This window comes from Rhinopithecus roxellana, chromosome 4, assembly GCF_007565055.1.
Source record: "Rhinopithecus roxellana isolate Shanxi Qingling chromosome 4, ASM756505v1, whole genome shotgun sequence".
NCBI lineage: Eukaryota > Metazoa > Chordata > Mammalia > Primates > Cercopithecidae > Rhinopithecus > Rhinopithecus roxellana.
In genome coordinates, this window is record NC_044552.1 from 73,870,780 (window position 1) to 73,898,342 (window position 27,563).

At 37.6% G+C, this 27,563-nt stretch overlaps 1 protein-coding gene across 11 annotated transcripts in view; it reads right to left on the reverse strand.

Annotated features, from left to right (window-relative positions):
• CEP57L1 (centrosomal protein 57 like 1) overlaps positions 1-27,563 on the reverse strand; it is a 69,655-nt gene that overhangs the window by 22,582 nt on the left and 19,510 nt on the right. For 8 of the 11 annotated variants that reach the window (XM_030928189.1, XM_030928197.1, XM_030928196.1 and 5 more), the window contains exon 2: positions 676-838. The exons of 1 other annotated variant lie outside the window; for it this stretch is intronic. In XM_030928189.1, coding sequence (XP_030784049.1) covers positions 676-838 — 163 coding nt within the window. Of the gene's footprint in view, positions 1-675; positions 839-2,761; positions 2,856-13,636; positions 13,695-27,563 lie in introns of those variants that run through there. 2 more of the 11 variants (XM_030928192.1, XM_030928194.1) reach the window with 2 other exon arrangements.

A 27,563-nucleotide genomic window follows, 5' to 3' on the forward strand; every position in this document is an offset into this window, starting at 1 on the left:
TTTACATGGTATCTGTAGCTGGCACATTGATTTGCATTATTATTTCTTATAGTTTATTCCACAAAACTAGTTTATTTATTAACAGCAATCATTATTACAGAATATTTTAAAAGTAGGTGATAACAGAATCTTAGAAAGGAATCTGCACAGCTTAAAATATGCCTGGAGTAATAAAATGTTTTCCTAATTCAACTTTAAGATCCTCCTACATTTCTATTTTAAACATTAAAATACTAGTATTTTGTAGTTACTCTGATATACTGGCTTCCTAAAATATTTTCAAGAATAATTTTGGATGTATGCAATTTCTGAATCTAATTCTTGAATAAGATGCAATTCCATTTAATTCACTAACATTCTAATCATCTGGTTTAGAAGGATTCCAAATCTGACCTTTTATTCTTCAAAGAGTATTTTCCTGTTTTCAAATGATGTTTTTATGATAACCCTGTGACATGTGTCCAGCTGGTTATATTAATCTTCATTTTATGGCTGTAGAAGCCAAAATTAAAAATGTCAAGTAATTTGTCTAAGTTCATAGAAACTTTTAGCAACAGAATCAAAATTAGGAGTTTTGTTAAGATTAAATATACAATCATATTGTATTCCACATAAATACAAAAGGTTTTTTATAGCAAGCTTTTTACCATTCTTCAAATTCTATATCAGCATTACCTTGGCTATTTGGGCTATGAAGTATCTTAGGAGAGGTAACCTCTAAGTTCGCAGGATGGCAATTCTGAGATGGTTCATTCTGGGTGAATGAGGGAACAAATACTCTTTCTGGAGGTTTATGATAACTTCCCACTATACTATGCATTAACTCAGAATCCATTATCTGTAGAGAATAAAGGAATGATATAATATAGTATCATTCTTTCTTATTTTAAGGGTGAATGCATTATATAAAAATTCAGGTGAAACTTTAACATAACAACATAATCATATACTGTAGAGTTGTATCTTTATGAACTTAATTATAAATTCAACTCTAATAAGCCTGGCAATAAAAGAAAGAAAAATTACTATTTCTTGTGTAAGTAGTATCGACAATTCTGCCTGATTTTCAATAATCATATACCCTGGAGTAAGCATGACATGAGTGCCGTGAATTTACTGGTTTCTCAGTTACTCACAAATCCCATATATCTATCATAGTCTGAGCATTGCTCTACAAGCAGTGTGACTCTAGGATTTAAAGAGAAAGTACATATTCTAAAAGACAACAGAGCTTTTAAAAACAAGCCAATAATATATACTGATTCTCTAATACTGATTGTTGAATTCTAATGTATGGCTTCCTAAAGGATTTTCAAGGGTAATTTTGGATATGTGAAATATTGGAATCTAACCTTTGAATAACACACATCTCTGCTTAGTGTACTAGCATTTTAGTCATCTAGATTAGAAAGTTTCCAAATCTGAAGACTCGAGACTACTTAGTTTTGTTAGTCTGGTTTTTATTTTGTTGTTGTTTTTGTTTTGGTAAGAGAGCCCTTTTAACCATTTTAGCAGGTAATTTTTGGTCTAAAATTTCCAAATCATTTTATTATCCTTTCTGCAATTTAAATATTTTAGAAATGTATTCTATTTTTTAATAGATTCTAGTCAATGTTAATTAAATTAATTCATAATCACATAAGGTGATAACTGCTCACAAAAAAATAACTCACTGGCAGAATTTTAAGAAAGCTTGCTTCAAAATGTAAATCCAAGAATTACACTATAACATTAGCTTATTTTGATTTTTGAGAGTTGTACATTTTCCATGATTTCACCACTGCCTCAATTCACAAGGCAAGAAAGGCAGGCACTTCCCAGGATTATATTTTCTGGAAGAGCAGAAGGCACACTTCACTTCCTAGAATATTCTACTTTAGCCATTGCCATGATTGGCTATCTCCTACAACATTCTGATTGGTCTAAATTAGAGGCTGTAAAGCCTAAGGTTTGCTAAGATACTTGATGTTTTTTGTTCTTGCAAGGCAACCATATTTTGCTATTGTTATTAGTACCAGCTATCTCAGACACTGTCTGCTCCCAATGGGATACCACATCTGTCTAAGTTGTTCCCTCAAAAAACAAGAGATCAACATTAGTCACAGCTGGCTCACTATAAAGTGGAGGTAAGGCCCTAAAGTACGTAAGTCCTGAAGATGGTTGTACGTCTTCAGAGAGAGGTAAGTGGTTAAAGCTATCCCAAGAACACTGGAGCTACTCAAGGTATCTGACTCAGTTTTCAGCTCCGAGTGGGTTTCTCCAATGATAGAAAGAATGAAAATTTGCTATTCACCACTACACACTGAGGTTCTTGGGAGAACTCTGCTTCCTCTGACCTAAGCACAATATTATTTCACAAACTGGATTTTATACCAATTAAAAAACTGGTCCAAATTTGAGGTTTTTAATGTATATGAAATAATGACTAGTTAGAAGGTTGTAGTAAGTTAAAAATTAAACTACAATTTAAATTGAATGTGTAGACACATATTAAAGTGGGCACAAGCAGAATAACCCACTGATAGGATAAAAACAAGATGAAGAAAAAGAAAACAGTAAAGAAACGAGAGGACAAGTGATGTTGTGACACAGAGCTCAGAGATTCTTATTGTAATGGGATCTCAGCTTAACCCTTATAATCTGGTCCTGCGTTGTAAACAAGTGCATAAGCCTACTAGAAGCTTATTTATATAAAGCAGTGAAGCATCCTGGGAGAAAAATTCACTCTGAAAGAAGGTGAAATAACTACAAAAGGCCTTACATGGCTAAGGAGAGGAGGAGTGATTCTGAGTAGACTACGGTGGTGGTCATTCTAATTTATCTCTGACCCAGTGCCATGGACTCAAATGTGGGTTCTAAAAAGAAAGAGAGTTTAAATAAAAACTGATAAATGTTTCATCAATATCTCTATAAAATATCAAGGCATTATCTTCCCTGCTTTGTGTAAGATGTTATACGACAATGGAGGGGGAGTCAGATTGTTAGCAGTTTTGGCCCCTTTCTGGTGCATCGGTTAGTAGTATTCAGCAAGAGAGTGAGAGAGAGCAAGAGAGACAGTGAACAACAGTGAGAAAGCAAGAGAGCAAGAGAGAAACAGAAAGAGAGCACAGATGGAAGGGACACATTCATGGGCGTGTATGAGAAATATTTCTAGGGAAAAATTTCTGAAAATACAGAGAAGTACTTAAATCCCAATCTCTAGAATTCTGGTATTTCTGATACCAGACTTAGCTAGCTGTTGGTAACTGAAAAGACCTCAGGAATTCTTATGGAACATTTTATTGGTGTCTGAAAGTAAGGGCAAAAGGCTATAAAATGTCAACCTCATTTGTATCAAGTCTGGGAAACTCAGGTTGTACCTGGAACCATTCTTTTTTTGTTGTTGTTAAAATTTTTATTTACTTTTTATTTATTCTAAACACAAACAAAAAAACGGAATACACGTGCAGAATGTGCAGGTTTGTTACACAGGTATACATGTGCCATAGTAGTCTGCTGCACCTACTGACTCGCCCTCTAAGTTCCCTTCCCTTACCACCCACAGGCCCTGGTGTGTGTTGGTCCTCTCTCTGTATCCAGGTGTTCTCAATGTTCAACTCCCACTTACGAGTGAGAACATGCAGTGTTTGGTTTTCTGTTCTTATGTTAGGCTGCCGAGGATGATGGCTTCCAGTTTCATCCATGTCTCTGCAAAGGACATGAGCTCATTCCTTTTTATGGCTGCATAGTATTCCATGGTATATATGTACCACATTTTCTTTATCTAGTCTACCATTGATGGGCATTTGGGTTGGTTTACCTGAAACCACTCTTGACAGCTTGTGAACAACCAGGGAAATTACTCCCTGTCTTTATGGTCTATAAAATAAAGATACCCTAATTGGCCGCCACTAAGATCCCATTGCATAAAAAAACTATCCCCCTAAAAAGAATGCTCTAGACACACACACTTTACTGCAAAGTATTTTTACTTTTTATAGAGGAAAACACTTATTCCACAGGACTACGAGGGAGATGACATTCCTTTATTTCAAAAGTCTTCTATAGTATCTCTGACCATTCACCCAGAATGAACCATCTCAGGAAGCTGAGGCAGGAGAATCACTTGAACCTGGGAGGTAGAGGCTGCAGTGAGCTGAGATTGCACCACTGCACTCCAGCCTGGGCGACAGAGCGAAAGACTCTCTCTCAAAAAAATAAAATAAAATAAAATAAAATAAAAGTTTCAGAGCAGACTTCTTTGGGTCAAACTGAAGCACTGCTGTGTGACCTTGATCAAATGTTTAATTTCTCTGTGCCTCAAATTCCTCATTTGCAAAATAAAGATTAAAATGGTATCTTAACCCAGGGGTTCCCAACCTCTGGCCTGCGGACTAGTATCCATTCTTGGCCTGTTAGGAACCAGGTTGCCCAGCTGGAGGTGAGTGAAGGTGAGCAAGCATTACCACCCAAGCTCCGCTTCCTGTCAGATCAGGGCAGCATTAGATTCTCATAGGAGCGCGAACCATATTGTGAACTGTGCATATCAGGGATCTAGGCTGCACGCTCCTAATGAGAATCAAACTAATGTCTGATGATCTGGAATGATCTGGGGTGAAACTGTTTCATCCCCAAACCATCCCCCTACCCCTGCCGCATCTGTGGAAAAATTGTCTTCCACAAAACCAGTCCCTCCTGCCTTAACATATAAGACTGCTTTAAGGATTAAATGAGACAACATAAGTAAGGTACTCAGAAAGATGTCTGATACATAGTAAATGTTGATTCATGTTAGCAATGATTATCTTTAAGGGATAAAGGAGAAGAACAATTCAAAGATAATTCTCAGATGATCTAACTTGGCTACTGTGTAGATATTAATTTAATTAATTTACCAGGGACTAGTACTCAAAGTATCTGAAGAACTATAAATCAGAAAGAAACAAAACCCAATAGAAAAAATAAGCATAAGGGACACTTCAAAAAGAGGAAACATAAGTGGTTTATAAATACAGGAAAAGATGCTCAACCTCAGTAGTAGTCACGGAAATGCAACTTAAAACCACAAATTAGCATTTCATATCCAACAGTTAGGCAAAATGTAAAACTGACAATATAAAATTTTAGAAATGATGCAGAACTATGAGAACAGTAGTAAGTGTTGGCACATAAACTGGTACCAATTTTAAAACAATTTAGTATTATGAAATAAAATTGAATATATATTTCTTTACATATACATATATACATACAGATAGATATTACAATCTAGTGAATAAATCTTAGAGAAACTTTTACATATCATCACCAGGAAGGACATTATTAAGAATATTTGTAGCAGCACTATCTGTAATAGCAAAAACTAGAAATAGCCGAAATGGATAAACAGATAAACTGTGGTATATTTATACAAAATGTCCTAACAAAGACAATGAATAATCTGTGGTAAAGATTTCAATGAGGATGAATCTTAGAAAACTGTTGGGTGAAAAATGCAAGTTACTGAAGAAGAGTATCATAAAATTTTTTGTTATTGTTGCTGCTGTTTTGTGTTTTTTAGAGATGGTGGTCTCACCATATTGCCCAGGCTGGTCTTATTCATACATTTAGAGTTCTAATTTTAAACTCACATTTCTTAGATCTTTAACTGTAGGAATTCTTCGAAGTCAATGTTTAAAGCACCTTTCTTCAGAGAAAACTTCTATTTTTCTGTTAGGATCCTGAGGCACCCCAAACCAAAAGCATCATTAAACTAAACCTTTAGATAAAGATTATTTTTGCAAGGCTAATTTCAACTTCAGACTCACATGAGCATAGGATTGTGATGAGGAATTCTCAGGAAAGATTCTTTTTGTGTATTCCAATCAAAACCAAGGATGAGATAGGCAGTGTCATTCTAAAGAGCAGGCTATTTTCCTTAAATTATCCACAGGGGATGATTCACACTTTGGGGATCTCAGCTTTATGTTGCAGTGTCCAAACTTATAACTCACAATGCCTAGGCTCAGATTTCCTCTGTCCCATGCAAGCAGGACTATCTCCTTAAAGCCCAGGTTCTGGGCCATAAGGTATCAGAAGGCAATTTTAGAGGTAAAGAGGTTCTATGGCTCACTTATCTCCATGGAATTTGGCCTTCTCATTATTTACAGCCTTGTATTTTCACCTTACTTCGCTACCAACTCAAGCAGACTTAAAAAAAATTTTTTTAAGTATTTTATCCAGCATTTAAAAATGTGTTCTTTATCAGAAGTTTCTCTAAACATCTAGTCTGCCATATTGCTTGAAATAAAATACTGCAATAGCTTTAGACATACTTTAGAGATACTGCTTTAAACAAACCAGTTTTCGTTGCATACACAGAATGATACTTAGGCTTCAAAAAAGGAAAAGGAGTTTATATCTTTTCATTCCAGCTACAATTCTCAAAAGTATTCCATACTGTAAAGTTTGTTCTTCTTCAATTACAGCAAAGTGAATATTATCTGGTTAGTTATTAACTAAATAGAGAGTTCACTAGCAGGATTCAGATAACAGAACAAATAGTAAACAATCTATAGGCTGAGAATAAGAAAAAGTATCAGAACCTAATTCACGTCTTAGGCACACTATATATTCAACATTAAAAATATGCAATGACTTTATAGGAATACTATAGTAACCATCAAATTCCAGAAATTTACAAGCACTTTAAGTATTATTACACATCAATGACGTTCATGTATAATATATTTACAGTAGCAGCAAATGTTACATTTAATATACTCATCTTTTGACATTCGAATTGAGCTACTTAATGTAATTTATAATTAACAAGAAAATCCCTCAATAGATATGAAAAAATCATTATTTTGTAACCATCACAATAAAGGCTGATTGAGGCAAGAAGCATCAATAACTGCTAAATCAAGGGGATACATTTTAATGAGGAGCAGGATATTTGCATGGTCCTAAAGTGTATTTCCCATAGAATGCTTATAAAATGCAAGAAAAAACTAGTAACTGAATAGTAGAAAGACAAACAACACTCTGATAGGATGATTAAAATTAACATCACCTATGAGAGGTAGAAGGCCATTGTGTGCCTCTGGATATGAAACCCGGAAAAGGACACAACATCACTTATGCAGTACTCTGGCCAGAACGCATAACATGAATCTCAACATGAGCAAATACCACATAAACAACAAATGAAAAACATTCTATTTTTCTTTTTTAAAAAAAGCCAGCAGAGAGGTGGTTGTTTTCTTAAAAAATGTCAGTTTCATAAAAGACAACCACACTTCTGTATATGTATGCAGAAGAACTGAAAGCAGGGTCTCAAAGAGGTATTTGTATACCTATGTTCATAGCAGCACAATTCACAATAACCAAAAGGCAGAAGCAAACCAAATGCCCATTGATAGGTAAACAAAATGTGATATATACAAGCAATGGAATATTCATCAGCCTTAAAAAGGAAGGAAACTTTGACAGAGGCTTCAATTTTGATGAACCTTGAAGATATGATGCTAAGTGAAATAAACCAATCAGAGAAAGTTTGTCATATATGTGTTTCCACTTATATAGAAGTATCTAAAGTAGATGAACTTACAGAAACAGAAGGTAGAATGGTGGTTGCTCGGGAGGAGTGAAATGAGTTATAGAGTTTCAGTTTTGCCAGACGAAAAAGTTTTAGGGATTGGTTGCATAACAATGCGTGGTAGAGGAGACAAATATGATAAAAACAATATTTGATTCAATGGGCTTGGTTCCATAACAAAAGCATATACAGAAAGCCATGGGAACACAAAGGAGACGTTAACACTCTCTGATTGATGGAGAGATAACTAACGCCAGAAATAATCTGAAATTATGAAGAGTTTTGAAAGAGAAGTTTAGGTTAATATGGCAGAGTGAACATATATACTTACTTTTGCTTCCACTTGGAAACTCACTAAAATAATATTTAAAAAAAAGAAAGATATAAACCTGCGAAGAGAAGGATCAGCAGAGGTGACAACAAAACTTTGGAAAATGGAAAACAGATGTATGAATAGTAACAGGCTTAGCTAATGCAAAAAGGCAGACTCCAAATCCAAGTAAGAAATGTGACTTTTTAAATTTTACCCAGCAGGATCCTGGAATGGCTCAGGAATGAGCCACACCTCTGTAAGCAGTAGGTAAGATAGAGCTGGAAACTAGAGAACAGGTTGAAAGTTTAATGTAGAAGTAAATTATATGCCCAAATACCCTCTGCCTTTCCATGCAGCCATAAGAGTATTCTACCTTCATCTGGGAAGATCAGAATGTTGTTTTGTTTCTTTCTGAAGAGGAAATTATAGAATATCTCTGGACTGGGGGACACTCAGAACAACTGAGGGAGGGGCACCAGACTGGAAGCTGGAAGACTAATCAGTTCCCAGAATGTCGGCAGTCTATATTATTATAACCAAGTGAAGAACTGAGGATCCATTTTCTAGGAAATACGAATAGCTTAAGTTAATAAAGACACTAAAGACAATAAAATGAATTGATTGGATAGATTTGGAGTTTCCAATTAGTTTTTTTTGGTTTTCTGTTTTGAGACGGAGTCTCTCTCTGTTGCCCAGGCTGGAGTGCAGTGGTGCGATATCGGCTCACTGCAACCTCTGCCTCGCAGGTTCAAGCGATTCTCCTGCCTCAGCCTCCCAAGTAGCTGGGATTACAGGCGCCCACCACCATGCCCGGCTAATTTTTTGCATTTTTAGTAGAGACGGAGTTTCACCATGTTGGCCAGGCTGGTCTCAAACTCCTGACCTCAGGTGATCCACCTGCCTTGGCCTCCCAAAGTGCTGGGATTACAAGCACGAGCCACTGTGCCTGGCCTTCAATTAGTTTTTCAGTGCTCCAATCTTACATATAAGCTATCTAACCAAGGCTTACCAAACATTAGGAAAGACGGAGACCAAAGCAAACAAACAATAAGAGGTTTAGCAGGAACACAAAAACTGGCAATATACCATTAGTGAAGACAGAATGTATAATCATTGAGGATGATGATAGATCCTAGTGAATTTGTTTGGAGTACAGTGAATAAATGTTGGCAGTAAAAAACAGGCTAAAAACATATAAGGGCCAAGCCATAAAGGATTCTGTATATCACATCAAGGAGTTTGTAATTTATTTGATTAGACCATAGGGACGTAATTAAGGACATAAAAGGGAATAACATGACCAGGTTTGCATTTTGACAAGTTCATTCAGATGGCCTTAAGGTGAACAGACAAAAGAAGGAAGAAATTATAGGCAGATGGACAAATTAAGAGGTTACCAAAATAATTCAAACAAGAAAAATATAGGTCTAAAATAGGACTGGAGTAGATGAGATAAATATGAAAGATGCTGAGAAGATATAATCAAAAGGACTTAGGAATCTGCTACAAATATGTAATAGAAGAGAGGAAAGACTCAGAAATACTCCTCAAAATTTTTGGTTGGGCAAATGGATAGATAGTGGTGAATTAATGGAAATATGGAATAATATAAAAGGGGCTACAAGTCTTAGGGAAATAATGAATTCTGTTTCAGACATGTGGAATTTGAGGTGCTTACAGACACAGAACTGCCCAGCAAGCAGAGTGAAATATGAATCTGGAGGTTAGTGAGCATTTAGGCTGGATCTAGAGATAGAGATTTGGTTATCAATTAGATCACCCAAGGACAGTATAAAGAACAGCAATTTTCAGTGTGTGCATGTGTGCATGACAAAAGAGGTAGCTGAGACTCACTGCCTTTGCCCATTAGGGAACCACTGTGGGTCCTCCTCAGATGTGTTGAGACAAAATTTTATAAAAGGTTAAGAATCACAGATCTGGCTGGGCGCAGTGGCTCATGCTTGTAATCCCAGCACTTTGAGAGGCTGAGGCGGGCAGATCATGAGGTCAGGAGATCAAGACCATCCTGGCCAACGTGGTGAAACCTCACGAATCTACTAAAAATTCAAAAAAAAAAAAAAAATTAGCCCAGCATGGTGGCACGCGCCTGTAATCCCAGCTACTCAGGAGGCTGAGGCAGGAGAATCAGTTGAACCTGGGAGGCAGAGGTTGCAGTGAGCCGAGATTGTGCCATTGCACTCCAGCCTGGGTGACAGAGGAGACTTGGTCTCCAAAAAACAAAACCAACCAAACAAAAAAAGATTAAGAATCACAGATTTGGGAGACAAGTGAAGGAAAAAAAAAAAAAACTCTCAAAGGAGATTTAAAAAAAAAAAGCAATAAGAGAAGTAGGGAAAAGCAGGAGAAAGTGATAACAAAGGAGTAAAAGTGAGAACAAGTACTTACTATTTATGTCTAATACACTATGCCTCCCTGAAATAAAAAGAACACAGGACATGGCTTCTGCTATCTGACTGAGTCTGCAATTACACTGTTGAAAAAAGACTGACACAAGACAATGAGAGGGAGAAAAAAGAAAAAGGGAGGGGGTAGTCAACACTGTATCAAGTAAAATTGGTTTGTTTATTTCATAATTACTAATAAATTTTTACTGAGCAGCCTCCAAACTCATTAAATAGTCTGAATATAAGAAATACATTATTACATGAGTAGAACAGCCAGTTTTTTTTTGTTTTTGTTTTTGTTTTTTTTTGAGACGGAGTCTCGCTCTTTTGCCAGGCTGGAGTGCAGTGGCGCGATCTCAGCTCACTGCAAGCTCTGCCTCCCGAGTTCACGCCATTCTCCTGCCTCAGACTCTGGAGTAGCTGGGACTACAGGGGCCCGCCACCACGCCTGGCTAATTTTTTGTATTTTTAGTAGAGATGGCGTTTCACCATGTTGGCCAGGATAGTCTCGATCTCTTGACCTCGTGATTCGCCCGCCTCGGCCTCCCAAACTGCTGGGATTACAGGCGTGAGGCACCGTGCCTGGCCAATAGCCAGTTTTTTAAGAGTACAAAGTAATGCCAATCTTTTACAAATATTTTATAAATTATAATATAGCACCTAATTGTTCATGTGCAGTTAATTCAACTCAATACATGCAATAAGAGCTATCTAATTTTCAAGTAAACTCATCAAGTGCTGAATTTAAAATAACCAGGCTTATGAATATTCTATCTAATAATTAGATTTCTCCTTATTGAACGTGTATCCATTTAGTTTAGAACATATAATGTCTAAGGTCACTTAAATGATTAGACTCCCCATCATCTTTACCAAGATTTAGTTTATCTTGACTATTCAGTTCAAGAGAAAATGTTCCTAATTTAATACAAAGTAAATGAGGAACAATATAAAACTGTATAATTACAGCCTATTTTTAAAGGACAAAGATAGATACAAAAAACAGATTTAAGTAATTAAATGTTAATAGACGGACAACAGATTTTCATGTTCTTCCACCTTCTAAAACATTCTCCACAATGAACACATATTACTTTTATAATGAGAAACAAAAATCTAATAAAATATTTTCTCAATTAGATTTCCAAAGAGGTAGAAAGCAGCTGGAGATTTAGAGTATCAATTATTTATATGAATATCTGTTGGAAGCACTTACATATTTTCATTTGTAAGGGTCTCATGTCTCTTATCTCAACATAAACTCAGAAAGTGCAATTATGTTTATTTTTTCTGTAAGTCTCCACAATCCAAATTCCTACACTCTGCAAAGGGGCATTGTATCTTCAGGGCCTAATCCAAAAAATATTTGTAAAAATAAATCCTCTGAAACTAATTTGTTAGGTCAACAACTTTTTCCTACCTCCCTATGCTAATGTTTATTATGGTTGAACCCAGCAAATCAGTAAATACTGTCCTAACTTAAAACACACACACACACACACACACACACACACACACACACACACACATTGTGCTTTGATATGTACTTTTACATACAGGTTTTAATTTAATGTCATTTTATTTAAGTAAACCATAATTCTTAGGATTTGAAAATATTACTGGTAATATTTCTTCAAAAAGTTCTAAGTTAAAAAATAAGTGATTTTGAAAGGGTTTCAACATTCTTACAATGTTTATTGTATTTATAAGGATAAAAGTATACTATAGTTATTTTCGGTGAACTTTAACCATTTCTATCCATCTGTCTATCAATCAATCAATCAATCAATCAATCAATCAAGACAGGTTCTCACCATGTTGCCTAGACTAGCTTCAAACTCCTGGGTTCATGCAATCCTCCCACCTCAGCCTTCCGAGTAGCAGGTGTAGCCACCACACCCTTTTCTCTTTAGAATGGTTGATGGTAAACTTAGTAAACACAAGAGTTCAGAAACTGGGTAATGGGCACTCAGATTAGTTGCTACAAATCCACTTTCTAGGCCTTTACATTTTTTTTCCCCACAAGTTGAGCAGACTTCATAGTCAGAATTAATTGTGGGACTTCGCTGATTAGTCAGGCTGCCCAAGGAAGAATGAGCTATTGGACAATGATAAATAACTAAAGCTTGCCTAGTTCAGTACCAAAATTTATTTCGACTAGTTTTAAAAGAAAGATTTCTAAAGTGTTTAAACTGCTTTCCTTCCTTTTAGACAGAGTATATTCAACACAATTTAACCTTTATGATGACTTAAGGATAGCATCATAGCATTTTAATTATGCACAATGATACTTAGGGACCCAGTGTGATACTTGTATTGTTTACCCCTTCACTGGAAAGTTCCAGACCATCCTAGACTCTGTTTTCTGGTTTTTCATCTCTTGCTACCTCTTCCCTTGCTGTCTACCTACTTGTTTCTAGCAGAAGACTCCTTTCTAATTGGTTTCCCAACCTATAGCAAATAAACAACAAAGCAATCAAGTTTCATTCATTAAACATTCAGAGATGAAAAATACAATCCCAGGCAGTCCCTGAAACATTCACAACTTAATTATGCTACATAGGATGCTATGGGAATCCAGAGGAGAAGCATCTGACCCAGAGTCTGGGGATTTCAATGATGACTTCCTGGAGGAGCTAGTTCTTAAACTGAGACATGAAGGATGAATGAATAGCATTTCACAAGCAAAAGAAAGTGAGAGAATGGGTAGAAGAAAAGATCAGGTGCACAGACAGAAGAAATAGCATGGTAAAAATAAAAATAATGATATCTCACATTTATTAAAAACTTCTGTGAATTAACTTACTAAATCCACATACCAATGCTATGAAGCACAATTATTCCTATTTTACAGATGAGGAAACTGTGGCACAGAAAAAACTGTTTCATCCAAGGTCCATACCTAGTTAAGTGGCAAAGTCAAGATTTGGCAGTCTTGCTCTAAAGCTCACACTCTAAATCACCACACTATATAGCTCATCTATGCAAAATTATGAAAGCAAGAGAGAATCTAGTGTTTTGAGCAATCTATTAGGAGTGATTTACTAAAGCTGGAAGGCTGTATAGTGCCTAAATATTGCAGAAGATGAGGCAGAAACCAGACCTGAGGAGCCTTGTATGCCAGGTACAGGTATTTAGATTTTATCCTGTAGGTAGTAAAAGCCATCCAGCAGAGGGGTAGCAAGACCACATTGCCTTTGATAAAGTTTTTTATGAAGAACGGATAGAAACAACCAAAGGCTCAAAGTACAGGTAGGAGACTATTCCAGAGCTCTATGTGAGATGATAAAGACCTGAATCAAAGCAATAGAAGTGGTTCCTTTTTTTTTTTTTTTTTGAGACAGAGTCTCACTCTGTTACCTGGGCTGGGCTGGAGTGCAACGGCGTGATCTCAGTTCACTGCAATGTCCGCTTTCTGGATTCAAGCGATTCTCCTGCCTCAGCCTCCCGAGTAGCTGGGATTACAGGTGCATGCCACCACACCTGGCTAATTTTTGTATTTTTTTAGTAAAGATGGGGTTTCGCCATGTTGGCCAGGCTGGTCTCGAACTCCTGTCACCAGGTGATCCGCCCGCCTTTGCTTCCCAAAGTACTGAGATTACAGGCATGAGCCTGGCCATAGAAGTGGTTCTATTTAGGTATTTCCTGCTACTAATCCTATGGAAAGGAAGAGAAAAACTAGAGAAAATCAGGATGTCAAATTCGTAAAACTTATGACCAGAACAAGGAAAACTCATGATAGGGAAAAATGAAATAAAGTTGTAACCAAGGTAGAAAACAGATTTTGAAAGCAGTGGAGGTGGTATAAAAGATTTATTTTAGACATAATTGAGGAGCTTGTGAAATAACATTTTTTAAAAAACAGCTAAAATTTATATTGAGCTTGCTACATGTGAGGCACTGGTCAAAGAAGTTTACATGCATTGATCCACTGAATCATGAAGGCAACACTATGACATATTAACTTCTTTTTACATGAGGCATCTGAGAAGTTAAGTAACTTGCCCAGGGTCATGCAGCTATTAAGGGGCTGAGCTGGGATCTGAACCCAGGTATCCTGATTTGGGGTGTATTCTGTCTTTAATAGAGACATGCCAATTTTATAGATGAGTTTGACATTCAAGAATTCTTTAAAGTAAGGATTTGGCCCCAGCTAGCTCAGCCGGTAGGTAATAATAATAATAATAAAGGCCGGGCGCGGTGGCTCAAGCCTGTAATCCCAGCACTTTGGGAGGCCGAGACGGGTGGATCGCGAGGTCAGGAGATCGAGACCAACCTAGCTAACACGGCGAAACCCCGTCTCTACTAAAAAATACAAAAAACTAGCCGGGCGAGTTGGCGGGCGCCTGTAGTCCCAGCTACTTGGGAGGCTGAGGCAGGAGAATGGCGTAAACCCGGGAGGCGGAGCTTGCAGTGAGCTGAGATCCGGCCACTGCACTCCAGCCTGGGCGACAGAGCGAGACTCCGTCTCAAAAAAAAAAAAAAAAATAATAATAATAATAAAAACAAAGATAAGGGTTTGGAAGTCATCAATATACATAGACGGCAGTTGAAGCCATGAGTATTGAGTTAGATACAGAGTATGCAGTCTAAGTGTGGTCCTTCAATCACTTAGGTAAGAATACCCTGAGGATTTTTATTTTTAATAAACATGCAGATTCCTGGGCCTTACCAAAGTCCATGGAAACAAAAACTCTAGGGATAAGACCCATAAATATATCGTTTTGATAACTACCCAACTGATCCTTATATAAAGTTTGAAGATCACTAAAGGAATGAGCAAAGAAATGTGTAACAATGACATTGAGTTTACTAGAAGTGTGTCTACAATAAGAGTAAGCAAAGTCTGAAGAAGGATGTTAGTAGGGGCCTGGGCAAGTGTCTGATGAGTCTTTTTTTTTTTTTTTTGAGACGAAGTCTCACCCTGTTGCCCAGGCTGGAGTGCAATGGCACAATCTTGGCTCACTGCAAGCAACCTACGCCTCCCGGGTTGGGTTCAAGCGATTCTCCTGCCTTAGCCTCCCAAGTAGCTGAGATTACAGGCACACACAACCATGCCTGGCTAATTTTTTGTATCTTTAATAGAGATGGGGTTTCACTATTTTGGCCAGGCTGGTCTTGAACCCCTGACCTCGTAATCCTCCCGCCTTGGCCTCCCAAAGTACTGGGATTACAGCCATGAGCCACAGAGCCTGGCCCTCTGATGAGTCTTTGATCAAATCTAAACCACAATAAATTATAAGATGTATTATTCTTTCATGCACCACCAGCACCAAAACAACAACATACCCCAAATAAGAGGCCTCCCATGTAAAGCTAGAACAACAAAAGGGGTACAAATGCAATATAAACAAATGAAAAATAAACCCAGCATTCAGAATGAGACAGCAAGGAAACCTGAAAGTCTCTATCTGTACACAAGATAGAAGCAATTTTATCTAAAAGCCAGTACTCACCTAGCTTTGCAGTCTGAATTCATATTACCAGTGGGGTCAAAAACAAAACACAGCAAAACCAACAAAGACAAAACAAAACAAAACAAAACAAAACAAAACAAAATCTTGCAGGCAGAGAATTTAACTTAAAGTGGTCTCAGATTGGTAGTAGTGCAAATAACTGGAAGAGTGAAATGCAAATCCTTTCTGAAGTAATCTGACTTCGATTGAGGCCAACAGTGGTTACAAGACATTTCCTTACCTTAGACATTTTTTAATTTCTAAAATTTCTAAAAATATGTGTCTTAAAGCCACTGAAATACAGTAGATGGAAAGCATACCAAGCTATATTCTGAATGCTCAGAATCTTTGACGGTGGGGTTATTTTTGGGTTCTCAGATGTACTTTATAATTTCATAGAGGTGTTGATTTGTTTTTAAAATAACTATAAAACAAAGACACTATTAACAATTATAAAATTGTTTCCCTTTCCATCACATTTAACCATATTTATAATTCCTCTAAATATAAAAAGTCTCATCCATTTTAAAACAAGAACCCCAAAGAGTGAGATCAGACCACTAATACCTGTACCCTAGAGTCTACGTAAATGCTCCCACACTCTGGGATTTTGATAATGAAATTGCAAAATGCACCACAGGCCCTGGTAACTGTCCAGACATAACAAGACAAACAGCAAACTTTGTTCCTGCCAAGGATGATGATTTACAGTCCTAGTCTGACATTTGGTATTCCCTCTTTTGCTCACAGGCCACAAACACTAACTATTTTCATTATATTCAGAGTATCCTGGCTCTTTTTAAGAAAAATTAATCCCTTCTCAACAATGCCACAGTGAAAAAAAATTCTTTTAGAACTTCTGTAAATTTCCAGAAAAGCAGTCTTTTCCTAATTCAAACATACATTTCCCATCTATTCCAAGAGTAGTACAAACACTGCACAAATTACACACTGTAGTTGCTCTGGGGTCTTTTAAAACTGCAAATTTCATTGTATAGCAAGCACATCAACCAAATGAGTTGCTGATGACTAAAATTGCTTTAGAATGAAAATAAACACCAACTGATCACTGTGGGGAGTATCATAATCCAAAAGTGTGACTTACAAATAAACCAGTTATACAACCAACCACTAACTTCCCTGTTTTTAGTGGACGAAGGTCCTCAGAGTCCTTCTCACAACACAGTCCTGTCTAGAGCAATTGATATAAAAATTCTAATCTGACTCTCATCCTTGCCACACCCCACTAGAGCACCTCTTTCACTCAGGAAAACTATTCTACCCCCAGAGCAAATGTTTACCTATGAGTGAGTGACTGAGTGAGAGTGTGTGTATGTGTGTGTCTGTCTGTCTGTGTAAGTATAGGAATTTTCTAAGACTGTAGAAAGTGAAGTAACAGTTTCCACATCCGCATCTATAATTGAAAAATCACTTTCCCATAGAAACAAGGGAATAATGGTTTCATAGTGAGACTACATTTCTAACCATTTTATAACAACATTGTTTCTATGTGGAACTGTGTAAAATCCACTGAATATGAATGTCAACCTACTTAGTAATTCTTCAGATGATATGTTAGTATAATTTGTGTGCTATAAATATTTAAAACATTTTAAGAGTAGCCCATAATCCCATTATACAGAACCCCCATTAACACATTTTTTAATATCCAGAGGTAACAAAACTTAAACAGTACAGAAAGTCACAAAATGAAAACTCAAAATTTTTCTAATCCCGGACTGCTGATTCCCAACTACACCCACTACTTTCCCCTCCCTGGAGATAATCACCATCAATGGTTCTTGAGAACAGAAAGAAAACAATTATTTATAGACCTAAGCACTTTTCTTTTGGAAAAGAATATCATACGCATCAATTGGCGGGCAATGCAGAAAAAGGTTCATCAGATTCTAGAATATGGCAATCTTGTTAATGTCTAGAAATGCTACCTTCATATGAATTTTTGTTTGAATAATGCATTTTCATGTTTTCATGTACCTGTAACCTAGATTATTTGATAATGAAGTATAGCATAGTGGTCAAGAGGTAGGCTCTGCAGCAAAACTCATTGGGGATAAATCCTGTGTGATCTGCAGTAGGTTTCTTAAACGTTCCTCCTATCTATAAAATGGGAATAATATGACTATCTATTTAAGATAATTATACGTAATGAATCAACACGAAGTACTAGAATAGAGCTTAGTGTGCAGTAAGCACTCAATAAATGCTGGCTATTATTGATATCCAGAAATCTTTATATGTTGGATATTTCATCCAAATTTTTGTCAGTAAAATCACTGATGTGCATAATGATACTGAGAAACAACAAAATCAAAAAATCTCTTTTGAACTATCAAAACCTACATTATATCCAGTGTTTCTTAACATCATACTATAATCCTAATGTCTCCAACAGGTAATCTATAAACAGTATATGACTTTTCAAGTGAAAAATCAGTATATCACTTTTCCAGTGAAATGCTTGATTCCCCACATAACCTACTTATAACTTTATACTGGTCCTGCACAAATCTAATTTTTACACGTAATGCCTTCTGTAGGCCCAGCCCTTCTTTTTTTTTTTTTTCCCCCAAACATGGCAGGGTTTTTTTTTTTTTTTTCCAAACATGGCAGTTTTTTTTTTTTTTTTTTTTTTAATTATACTTTAAGTTCTAGGGTACATGTGCACCATGTGCAGGTTTGTTACATATGTATACATGTGCCATGTTGGTGCACTGTACCCATTAACTCATCATTTACATTAGGTGTATCTCCTAATGCTATCCCTCACCCCCACCCCCTCCCAACAATAGGACCCAGTGTGTGATGTTCCCCTTCCTGTGTCCAAGTGATCTCATTGTTCAATTCCCACCTATGAGTGAGAACATACGGTATTTGGTTTTCTGTTCTTGGGATACTTTGCTCAGAATGATGGTTTCCAGCTGCATCCATGTCCCTACAAAGGACACGAACTCATCCTTTTTTATGGCTGCATAATATTCCATGGTGTATATGGGCCACATTTTCTTAATCCAGTCTATCACTGATGGACATTTGGGTTGATTCCAAGTCTTTGCTATTGTGAATAGTGCCGCAATAAACATACGTGTGCATGTGTCTTTATAGCAGCATGACTTACAATCCTTTGGGTATATCCTCAGTAATGCAATGGCTGGGTCAAAAGGTATTTCTAGTTCTAGATCCTTGAGGAATTGCCACACTGTTTTCCACAATGACTGAACTAGTTTACAGTCCCACCAACAGTGTAAAAGTGTTCCCATTTCTCCACATCCTCTCCAGCACCTGTTGTTTCCTGACTTTTTAATGAGTGCCATTCTAACTGGTGTGAGATGGTATCTCATAGTGGTTTTGATTTGCATTTCTCTGATGGCCAGTGATGATGAGCATTTTTTCATGTGTCTGTTGGCTGTACGAATGTCTTCTTTTGAGAAATGTCTGTTCATATCCTTCACCCACTTTTTGATGGGGTTGTTTGTTTTTTTCTTGCAAATTTGATTGACTTCTTTATAGGTTCTGGATATTAGCCCTTTGTCAGATGAGTAGATTGCAAAAATTTTCTCCCATTCTGTAGGTTGCCTGTTCACTCTGATGGTAGTTTCTTTTGCTGTGCAGAAGCTCTTTAGTTTAATTAGATCCCATTGGTCAATTCTGGCTTTTGTTGCCGTTGCTTTTGGTGTTTTAGACATGAAGTCCTTGTCCATGCCTATGTCCTGAATGGTACTACCTAGGTTTTCTTCTAGGGTTTTTATGGTATTAGGTCTAACATTTAAGTCTCTAATCCATCTTGAATCAATTTTTGTATAAGGAGTAAGGAAAGGATCCAGTTTCAGCTTTCTACTTATGGCTAGCCAATTTTCCCAGCACCATTTATTAAATAGGGAATCCTTTCCCCATTTCTTGTTTTTGTCAGGTTTGTCAAAGATCAGATGGCTGTAGATGTGTGGTATTATTTCTGAGGGCTCTGTTCTGTTCCATTGGTCTATATCTCTGTTTTGGTACCAGTACCATGCTGTTTTTGTTACTGTAGCCTTGTAGTATAGTTTGAAGTCAGGTAGCATGATGCCTCCAGCTTTGTTCTTTTGGCTTAGGATTGTCTTGGCAATGCGGGCTCTTTTTTGGTTCCATATGAACTTTAAAGCAGTTTTTTCCAATTCTGTGAAGAAAGTCATTGGTAGATTAATGGGGATGGCATTGAATCTATAAATTACCTTGGGCAGTATGGCCATTTTCACGATATTGATTCTTCCTATCCATGAGCATGGTATGTTCTTCCATTTGTTTGTGTCCTCTTTTATTTCACTGAGCAGTGGTTTGTAGTTCTCCTTGAAGAGGTCCTTTACATCCCTTGTAAGTTGGATTCCTAGGTATTTTATTCTATTTGAAGCTATTGTGAATGGGAGTTCATTTATGATTTAGCTCTCTGTTTGTCTGTTACTGGTGTATAAGAATGCTTGTGATTTTTGCACATTGATTTTGTATCCTGAGACTTTGCTGAAGTTGCTTATCAGCTTAAGGAGATTTTGGGCTGAGATGATGGGGTTTTCTAAATATACAATCATGTCATCTGCAAACAGGGACAATTTGACTTCTTGTTTTCCTAACTGAATACCCTTTCTTTCTTTCTCTTGCCTGATTGCCCTGGCCAGAACTTCCAACACTATGTTGAATAGGAGTGGTGAGAGAGGGCATCCTTGTCTCGTGCCAGTTTTCAAAGGGAATGGTTCCAGTTTTTGCCCATTCAGTATGATATTGGCTGTGGGTTTGTCATAAATAGCTCTTATTATTTTGAGATACATTCCATCAATACGAAATTTATTGAGAGTTTTTAGCATGAAGAGCTGTTGAATTTTGTCAAAGGCCTTTTCCGCATCTACTGAGATAATCATGTGGGTTTTTTTGGGTTCTGTTTATATGCTGGATTATGTTTATTGATTTGTGCATGTTGAACCAGCCTTGCATCCCAGGGATGAAGCCCACTTGATCATGGTGGATAAGCTTTTTGATGTGCTGCTGGATTCGGTTTGCCAGTATTTTATTGAGGATTTTTGCATCAATGTTCATCAAGGATATTGGTCTAAAATTCTCTTTTTTTGTTGTGTCTCTGCCAGGCTTTGGTATCAGGATGATGTTGGCCTTGTAAAATGAGTTAGGGAGGATTCCCTCTTTTTCTATCGACTGGAATAATTTCAGATGGAATGGTACCAACTCCTCCTTGTACCTCTGGTAGAATTCGGCTGTGAATCTGTCTGGTCCTGGACTTTTTTTGGTTGCTAGGTTATTAATTATTGCCTCAATTTCAGAGCCTGCTATTGGTCTATTCAGGGATTCAACTTCTTCCTGGTTTCTTCTTGGGAGAGTGTAAGTGTCCAGGAAATTATGCATTTCTTCTAGGTTTTCTAGTTGATTTGCGTAGAGGTGTTTATAGTATTCTCTGATGGTAGTTTGTATTTCTGTGGGGTCGGTAGTGATATCTCCTTTATCATTTTTTATTGCATCTATTTGATTTTTCTCTCTTTTCTTCTTTATTAGTCTTGCTAGTGGTCTATCAATTTTGTTGATCTTTTCAAAAAACCAGCTCCTGGATTCATTGATTTCTTGAAGGCTTTTTTGTGTCTCTATCTCCTTCAGTTCTGCTCTGATCTTAGTTATTTCTTGCCTTCTGCTAGCTTTTGAATGTGTTTGCTTTTGCTGCTCTAGTTCTTTTAATTGTGATGTTAGGGTGTCAATTTTAGATCTTTCCTGCTTTCTCTTGTGGGCATTTAGTGCTATAAATTTCCCTCTACACACTGCTTTAAATGTGTCCCAGAGATTCTGGTATGTTGTATCTTTGTTCTCATTGGTTTCAAAGAACATCTTTATTTCTGCCTTCATTTCGTTATGTACCCAGTAGTCATTCAGGAGCAGGTTGTTCAGTTTCTATGTAGTTGAGCGGTTTTGATTGAGTTTCTTAGTCCTGAGTTCTAGTTTGATTGCACAGTGGTCTGAGAGACAGTTTGTTAGAATTTCTGTTCTTTTACATTTGCTGAGCAGCGCTTTTCTTCCAACTATGTGGTCAATTTTGGAATAAGTGCGGTGTGGTGCTGAGAAGAATGTATATTCTGTTGATTTGGGGTGGAGAGTTCTATAGATGTCTATTAGGTCCGCTTGGTGCAGAGATGAGTTCAATTCCTGGATATTCTTGTTAACTTTCTGTCTCGTTGATCTGTCTAATGTTGACAGAGGGGTGTTAAAGTCTCCTGTTATTATTCTATGGGAGTCTAAGTCTCTTTGTAAGTCTCTAAGGACTTGCTTTATGAATCTGGGTGCTCCTGTATTGGGTGCATATATATTTAGGATAGTTAGCTCTTCCTGATGAATTGAGAATTGATCCCTTCACCATTATGTAATGGCCTTGTCTCTTTTGATCTTTGATGGTTTAATGTCCGTTTTATCAGAGACGATTGCTACCCCTGCTTTTTTTTTTTTTTTTCTCCATTTGCTTGGTAGATCTTCCTCCATCCCTTTACTTTGAGCCTATGTGTGTCTCTGCATGTGAGATGGGTCTCCTGAATACAGCAGACTGATGGGTCTTGACTCTTTATCCAATTTTCCAGTCTGTGTCTTTTAATTGGACCATTTAGTCCATTTACATTTAAGGTTAATATTATGTGTGAACTTGATCCTGTCATTATGATATTAGCTGGTTATTTTGCTCGCTAGTTGATGCAGTTTCTTCCTAGCATCGATGGACTTTACATTTTGACATGTTTTTGCAATGGCTGGTACCGGTTGTTCCTTTCCATGTTTAGTGCTTCCTTCAGGATCTCTTGTAAGGCAGGCCTGGTGGTGACAAAATCTCTAAGCATTTGCTTATCTGTAAAGGATTTTATTTCTCCTTCACTTACGAAACTTAGTTTGGCTGGATATGAAATTCTGGGTTGAAAATTCTTTTATTTAAGAATGTTGAATATTGGCCCCCACCGTCTTCTGGCTCGGAGAGTTTCTGCCAAGAGATCTGCTGTTAGTCTGATGGGCTTCCCTTTGTGTGTAACCTGACCTTTCTCTCTGTCTGCCCTTAACATTTCTTCCTTCATTTCAACTTTGGTTGAATCTGACAATTATGTATCTTGGAGGTGCTCTTCTCGAGGAGTATCTTTGTGGCGTTCTCCGTATTTCCTGAATTTGAATGTTGGCCTGCCTTACTAGGTTGGGGAAGTTCTCCTGGATGATATCCTGCAGAGTGTTTTCCAACTTGGTTCCATTTTCCCCGTCACTTTCAGGCACACCAATCAGACGTAGATTTGGTCTTTTCACATAATCCCACATTTCTTGGAGGCTTTGTTCATTTCTTTTTACTCTTTTTTCTCTACACTTCTCTTCTCGCTTCATTTCATTCATTTGATCTTCAATCGCTGATACTGTTTCTTCCAGTTGATCAAGTCGGTTACTGAAGCTTGTGCATTTGTCACGTAGTTCTCATGTCATGGTTTTCATCTCTATCAGTTCTTTTAAGGTCTTCTCTGCATTGATTATTCTAGTTATCCATTCATCCATTGTTTTTTCAAGGTTTTTAGTTTCTTTGCGCTGGTTACGTAGTTCCTCCTTTAGCTCTGAGAAGTTTGATAGACTGAAGCCTTCTTCTCTCAACTCATGAAAGTCATTCTCCATCCAGCTTTGTTCTGTTGCTGGCGATGAGCTGTGTTCCTTTGGGGGGAGAGATGCGCTCTCATTTTTTGAATTTCCAGCTTTTCTGCACTGTTTCTTCCCCATCTTTGTGGTTTTATCTGCCTTTGGTCTTTGATGATGGTGACGTACTGATGGGGTTTTGGTGTGGGTGTCCTTTCTGTTTGTTAGTTTTCCTTCTAACAGTCAGGACCCTCAGCTGTAGGTCTGCTGGAGTTTGCTTGAGGTCCACTCCAAACCCTGTTTGCTGGGTATCAGCAGTGGAGGCTGCAGAAGATAGAATCTTGCTTAACAGCGAGTGTTGCTGTCTGATTCTTGCTCTGGAAGCTTCGTCTCGGGGTGTACCCCGCCGTGTGAGGTGTGAGGTGTGAGTCACCTAGTGGGGGATGTCTCCCAGTTAGGCTACTCAGGGGTCAGGGACCCACTTGAGCAGGCAGTCTGTCCATTCTCAGATCTCAACCTCCATGCTGGGAGATCCATTGCTCTCTTCAAAGCTGTCAGACAGGGACATTTACCTCTGCCGAGGTTTCTGCTCCTTTTGTTTAGCTATGCCCTGTCCCCAGAGGAGCGGCCCAGCCCTTCTTAAGAGACGATATCACTTTGAAGTTTGTACTCATTTATTTGTTCTTTACTTCTGCCTAAGATAATAATTTTTTATCAAGTACAGACTACCATTTCTCTGCATTTTAACAGAGTTCATGTCTACTTGAATGTCCTAAAGGCACCTGAAATGTATATCCAAAACTTAAAACACCATCTTTGCCTCAAAACAGTTTTTCTTCCTATATTTGTAATCTCACTTTAACAGGATCATCCTCCTACTCCCCATTCTCAAGTCCTGAGGGGGTCAACACATAAAACACTTCTTGACTCACCTATCCTCTCCCATCCTTACCACCACTGATTAGGTGTCCTAGCCTAGGCCCTCATCATTTATTGCAAAGGAAGACGTCTATACCATTCAGATCAGAGAGAGTGCTAGCTACTGATTGTAGTGTCTGAGTTACTCTGTGACGAAGCAACACAAACACGGGTTTGTCATAACATTGCTTTCCTTGGTATTGAGAGCTCCAAAGTCATAATTCCAATTCTTATTCCTATTAGCAAGCTTCAGTATGTTAACTACAGTGACTTTTGACCCACATATCTGAGGTGAACAACTGTTTTGAAAGGCTGAAGTAATCTACTGATGCACAGAGATGTTGATAGGCTGCAGAGAGACGCCATTAAGCCCTTACTTTTTTTTCAAAACAGACTTGTTGGCACAGTTGTTAAGGTATTAACATGAGGAACAGCATATGTTGTCAAATAGCCCAGAGGGCAAAAGGAGAAAATCTGATTTTCCTGGCTAGACAAGGTGGGAGTTTAATTGATAAAAATATATTTTACTGGCTGGGCGCAGTTGCTCATGCCTGTAATCCCAGTTCTTCGGGAGGCCAAGGCAGGTGGATTACCTGAGATCAGGAGTTTGAGACCAGCCTAGCCAATATGGTGAAATCCTATCTCTACTAAAAATACAAAAATTAGCTGAACTTGGTGGTGGGCACCTATAATTCCAGCTACTAAGGAGGCTGAGGCAGGAGAATCGCTTGAACTCAGGAGGCAGACGTTGCAGTGAGCCGGGACCGTGCCACTGCACTCCAGCCTGGGTGACAGAGTAAGACTCCGTCTCAAAAACAACAACAACAACAACTCTCTTTCTCTCTGTGTGTGTGTGTGTGTATATATATATATAACTTTAAATGCACCTACAAAAATGTGTATTACTTTCCTCTTAAATGTTGCAATTTTTCTTCAGTTTCCAATGTGCTTACTTAACTTACAGCTCACTATGCCAAATGCTGAAAGTGCTGAGGGCCTTCCAATTACCACCAGCAGCCAAAATAGAGGAGCACAGAGAACAGACTATGATGTCGAAACATAAGAGATCATTATTGCTCCTATTGAACTTCCCTTGTATCCATATAGACATTGCCTATGACTATATCTGCATAATTCACTTCACTTAATATTGCAATGTCTATTTAGTAAAATTAATGTTGAGAATCTGCATAATTTTCCAATTCCTTTCCATTTCAATTCCAATACTGTTTGCTAAGCGTCTATCATGAGCCAAACTTTGTGCTTAGAGCTGGAAATGGAAAGAGGAAGAGGTCACAGTCTCAGGGGAAAATAAATGCAATGCCTCACCAACTCAGGACTTTGAACTTGCTCTAAACTAGTACAGGTTTGGTGCCCACAAAAAGGGGGGGTTAACCCTCCAATGTTGCTTTCATAATAGTAGTTGGTCCAGTTTGCCAGTCCAGCCCAGACAAGACCTGGCTAAGACAGCCCCAGCTTCCTTCAATATGATCACCTTTCATCCTTCAGTTAAAAACTTCCTATCAGCTGCACATTACAGACCATCAAAAGATAGAGGAGGTTTGTAGAGCAGCAAAGCCAAAAGGCATAGCCAAAGGCATTCACAATCAGTTCAATCATAAGTACTATTCTCTTGTACACCTGAATATTGCCTACAACTTTTTATGCTTATGTTATATATAAATCCATGATATCCTACCATAATAGCTGAGACTAGAATAACAGTGTCTGGAAAGAAGTTTGATACAAACTTACTATATATATATTTCTGATTATAAAAGTAATACATGCTCCTTCTACAAAATTTTGAAATTATAGAAGAAAATAAAAATCACGGGAATTTTATCAATCTCAGATTATTAAAATATTGTTAACACACTTGGTATATATTAAATCAGTCTTTTATTATTTTAACCAAAGTTAGGACTCTACCATGTCTGTGTAAATTATCTTTCTACTTAATATGTGATAAACGTTTTCTTGAATCATTTTTTTTTTGTATATCATTCTTCAGAAGTATGTTTTTTCTTAATGGCAGTACATAAATGTTTTTGTAAATTACCGATTTTTCCATTAAGAAAGTCTATAAATTGTATTGTTAGGTCAAAGACAGTTTTAAATGCTTCTGGTACATATTATCAAATTGTCTGGGCCTGTTTTGAATTAAGGCATTACTGGAGCTTTTTAGAACTTAGAAAAAATTCCTAAAGTTCACAGTTCTCACCATATCTTGAAATTATTTCTCTAGTCAGTAATACTATACTTTAGACAAAATTTCTCTTGGATAACCTCGTATCAAAAGCTTTATGACAATGAGATCCCAGAAAAAGATTGAAACTGTACCTATATAAATAGAATAACATATATATCAATTAGCCTACTCTACAGTTAATAAAAGTATCTCTAAGGCCGGGCGCGGTGGCTCAAGCCTGTAATCGCAGCACTTTGGGAGGGCGAGACGGGCGGATCACGAGGTCAGGAGATGGAGACCATCCTGGCTAACACGGTGAAAGCCCATCTCTACTAAAAAATACAAAAAAACTAGCCGGGCGAGGTGGCAGGCGCCTGTAGTCCCAGCTACTCGGGAGGCTGAAGCTGGAGAATGGCGTAAACCCGGGAGGCGGAGCTTGCAGTGAGCGGAGATCTGGCCACGGCACTCCAGCCTGGGCGACAAAGCAAGACTCTGTCTCAAAAATAAATAAATAAATAAAAGTATCTCTAAAATGCTTACAGGGGGCTGGGCACCGTGGCTCACTCCTTTAATCCCAGCACTTTGGGAGGCCGAGTTGGGCATATCACCTGAGGTAAGGAGTTTGCGACCAGCCTGAACAACATGGAGAAACCACCTCTCTACTAAAAATACAAAATTAGGCAGGCGTGGTGGCACATGCCTGTAATCCCAGCTACACAGGAGGCTGAGGCAGGAGAATCGCTTGAAGTTGGGAGGTGGAGGTTGCAGTGAGCCAAGATTGCGCCATTGCACTCCAGCCTGGCCAACAAGAGTGAAACTCCATCTCAAGAAAATATAAAATAAAATAAAAGCTTAATAGGGAGGAAATAGAATTCCAGGCAATACCTAAAACAAATTTACTTTCCCTTTTTTGACCAAAACTCATACAAATACAGATAAATCAAAACTGTTGAACTCAATTCTATAAAATGTATGTAGTCATACTTACATAGTATATTCTTCATATCTGTACTAAAAGGCAAAATCTAAAAATATCATCTCAACATTTGAAAAGTATTATCATTTACAATCTTTTACATGCCAAATTTAGTCTTAA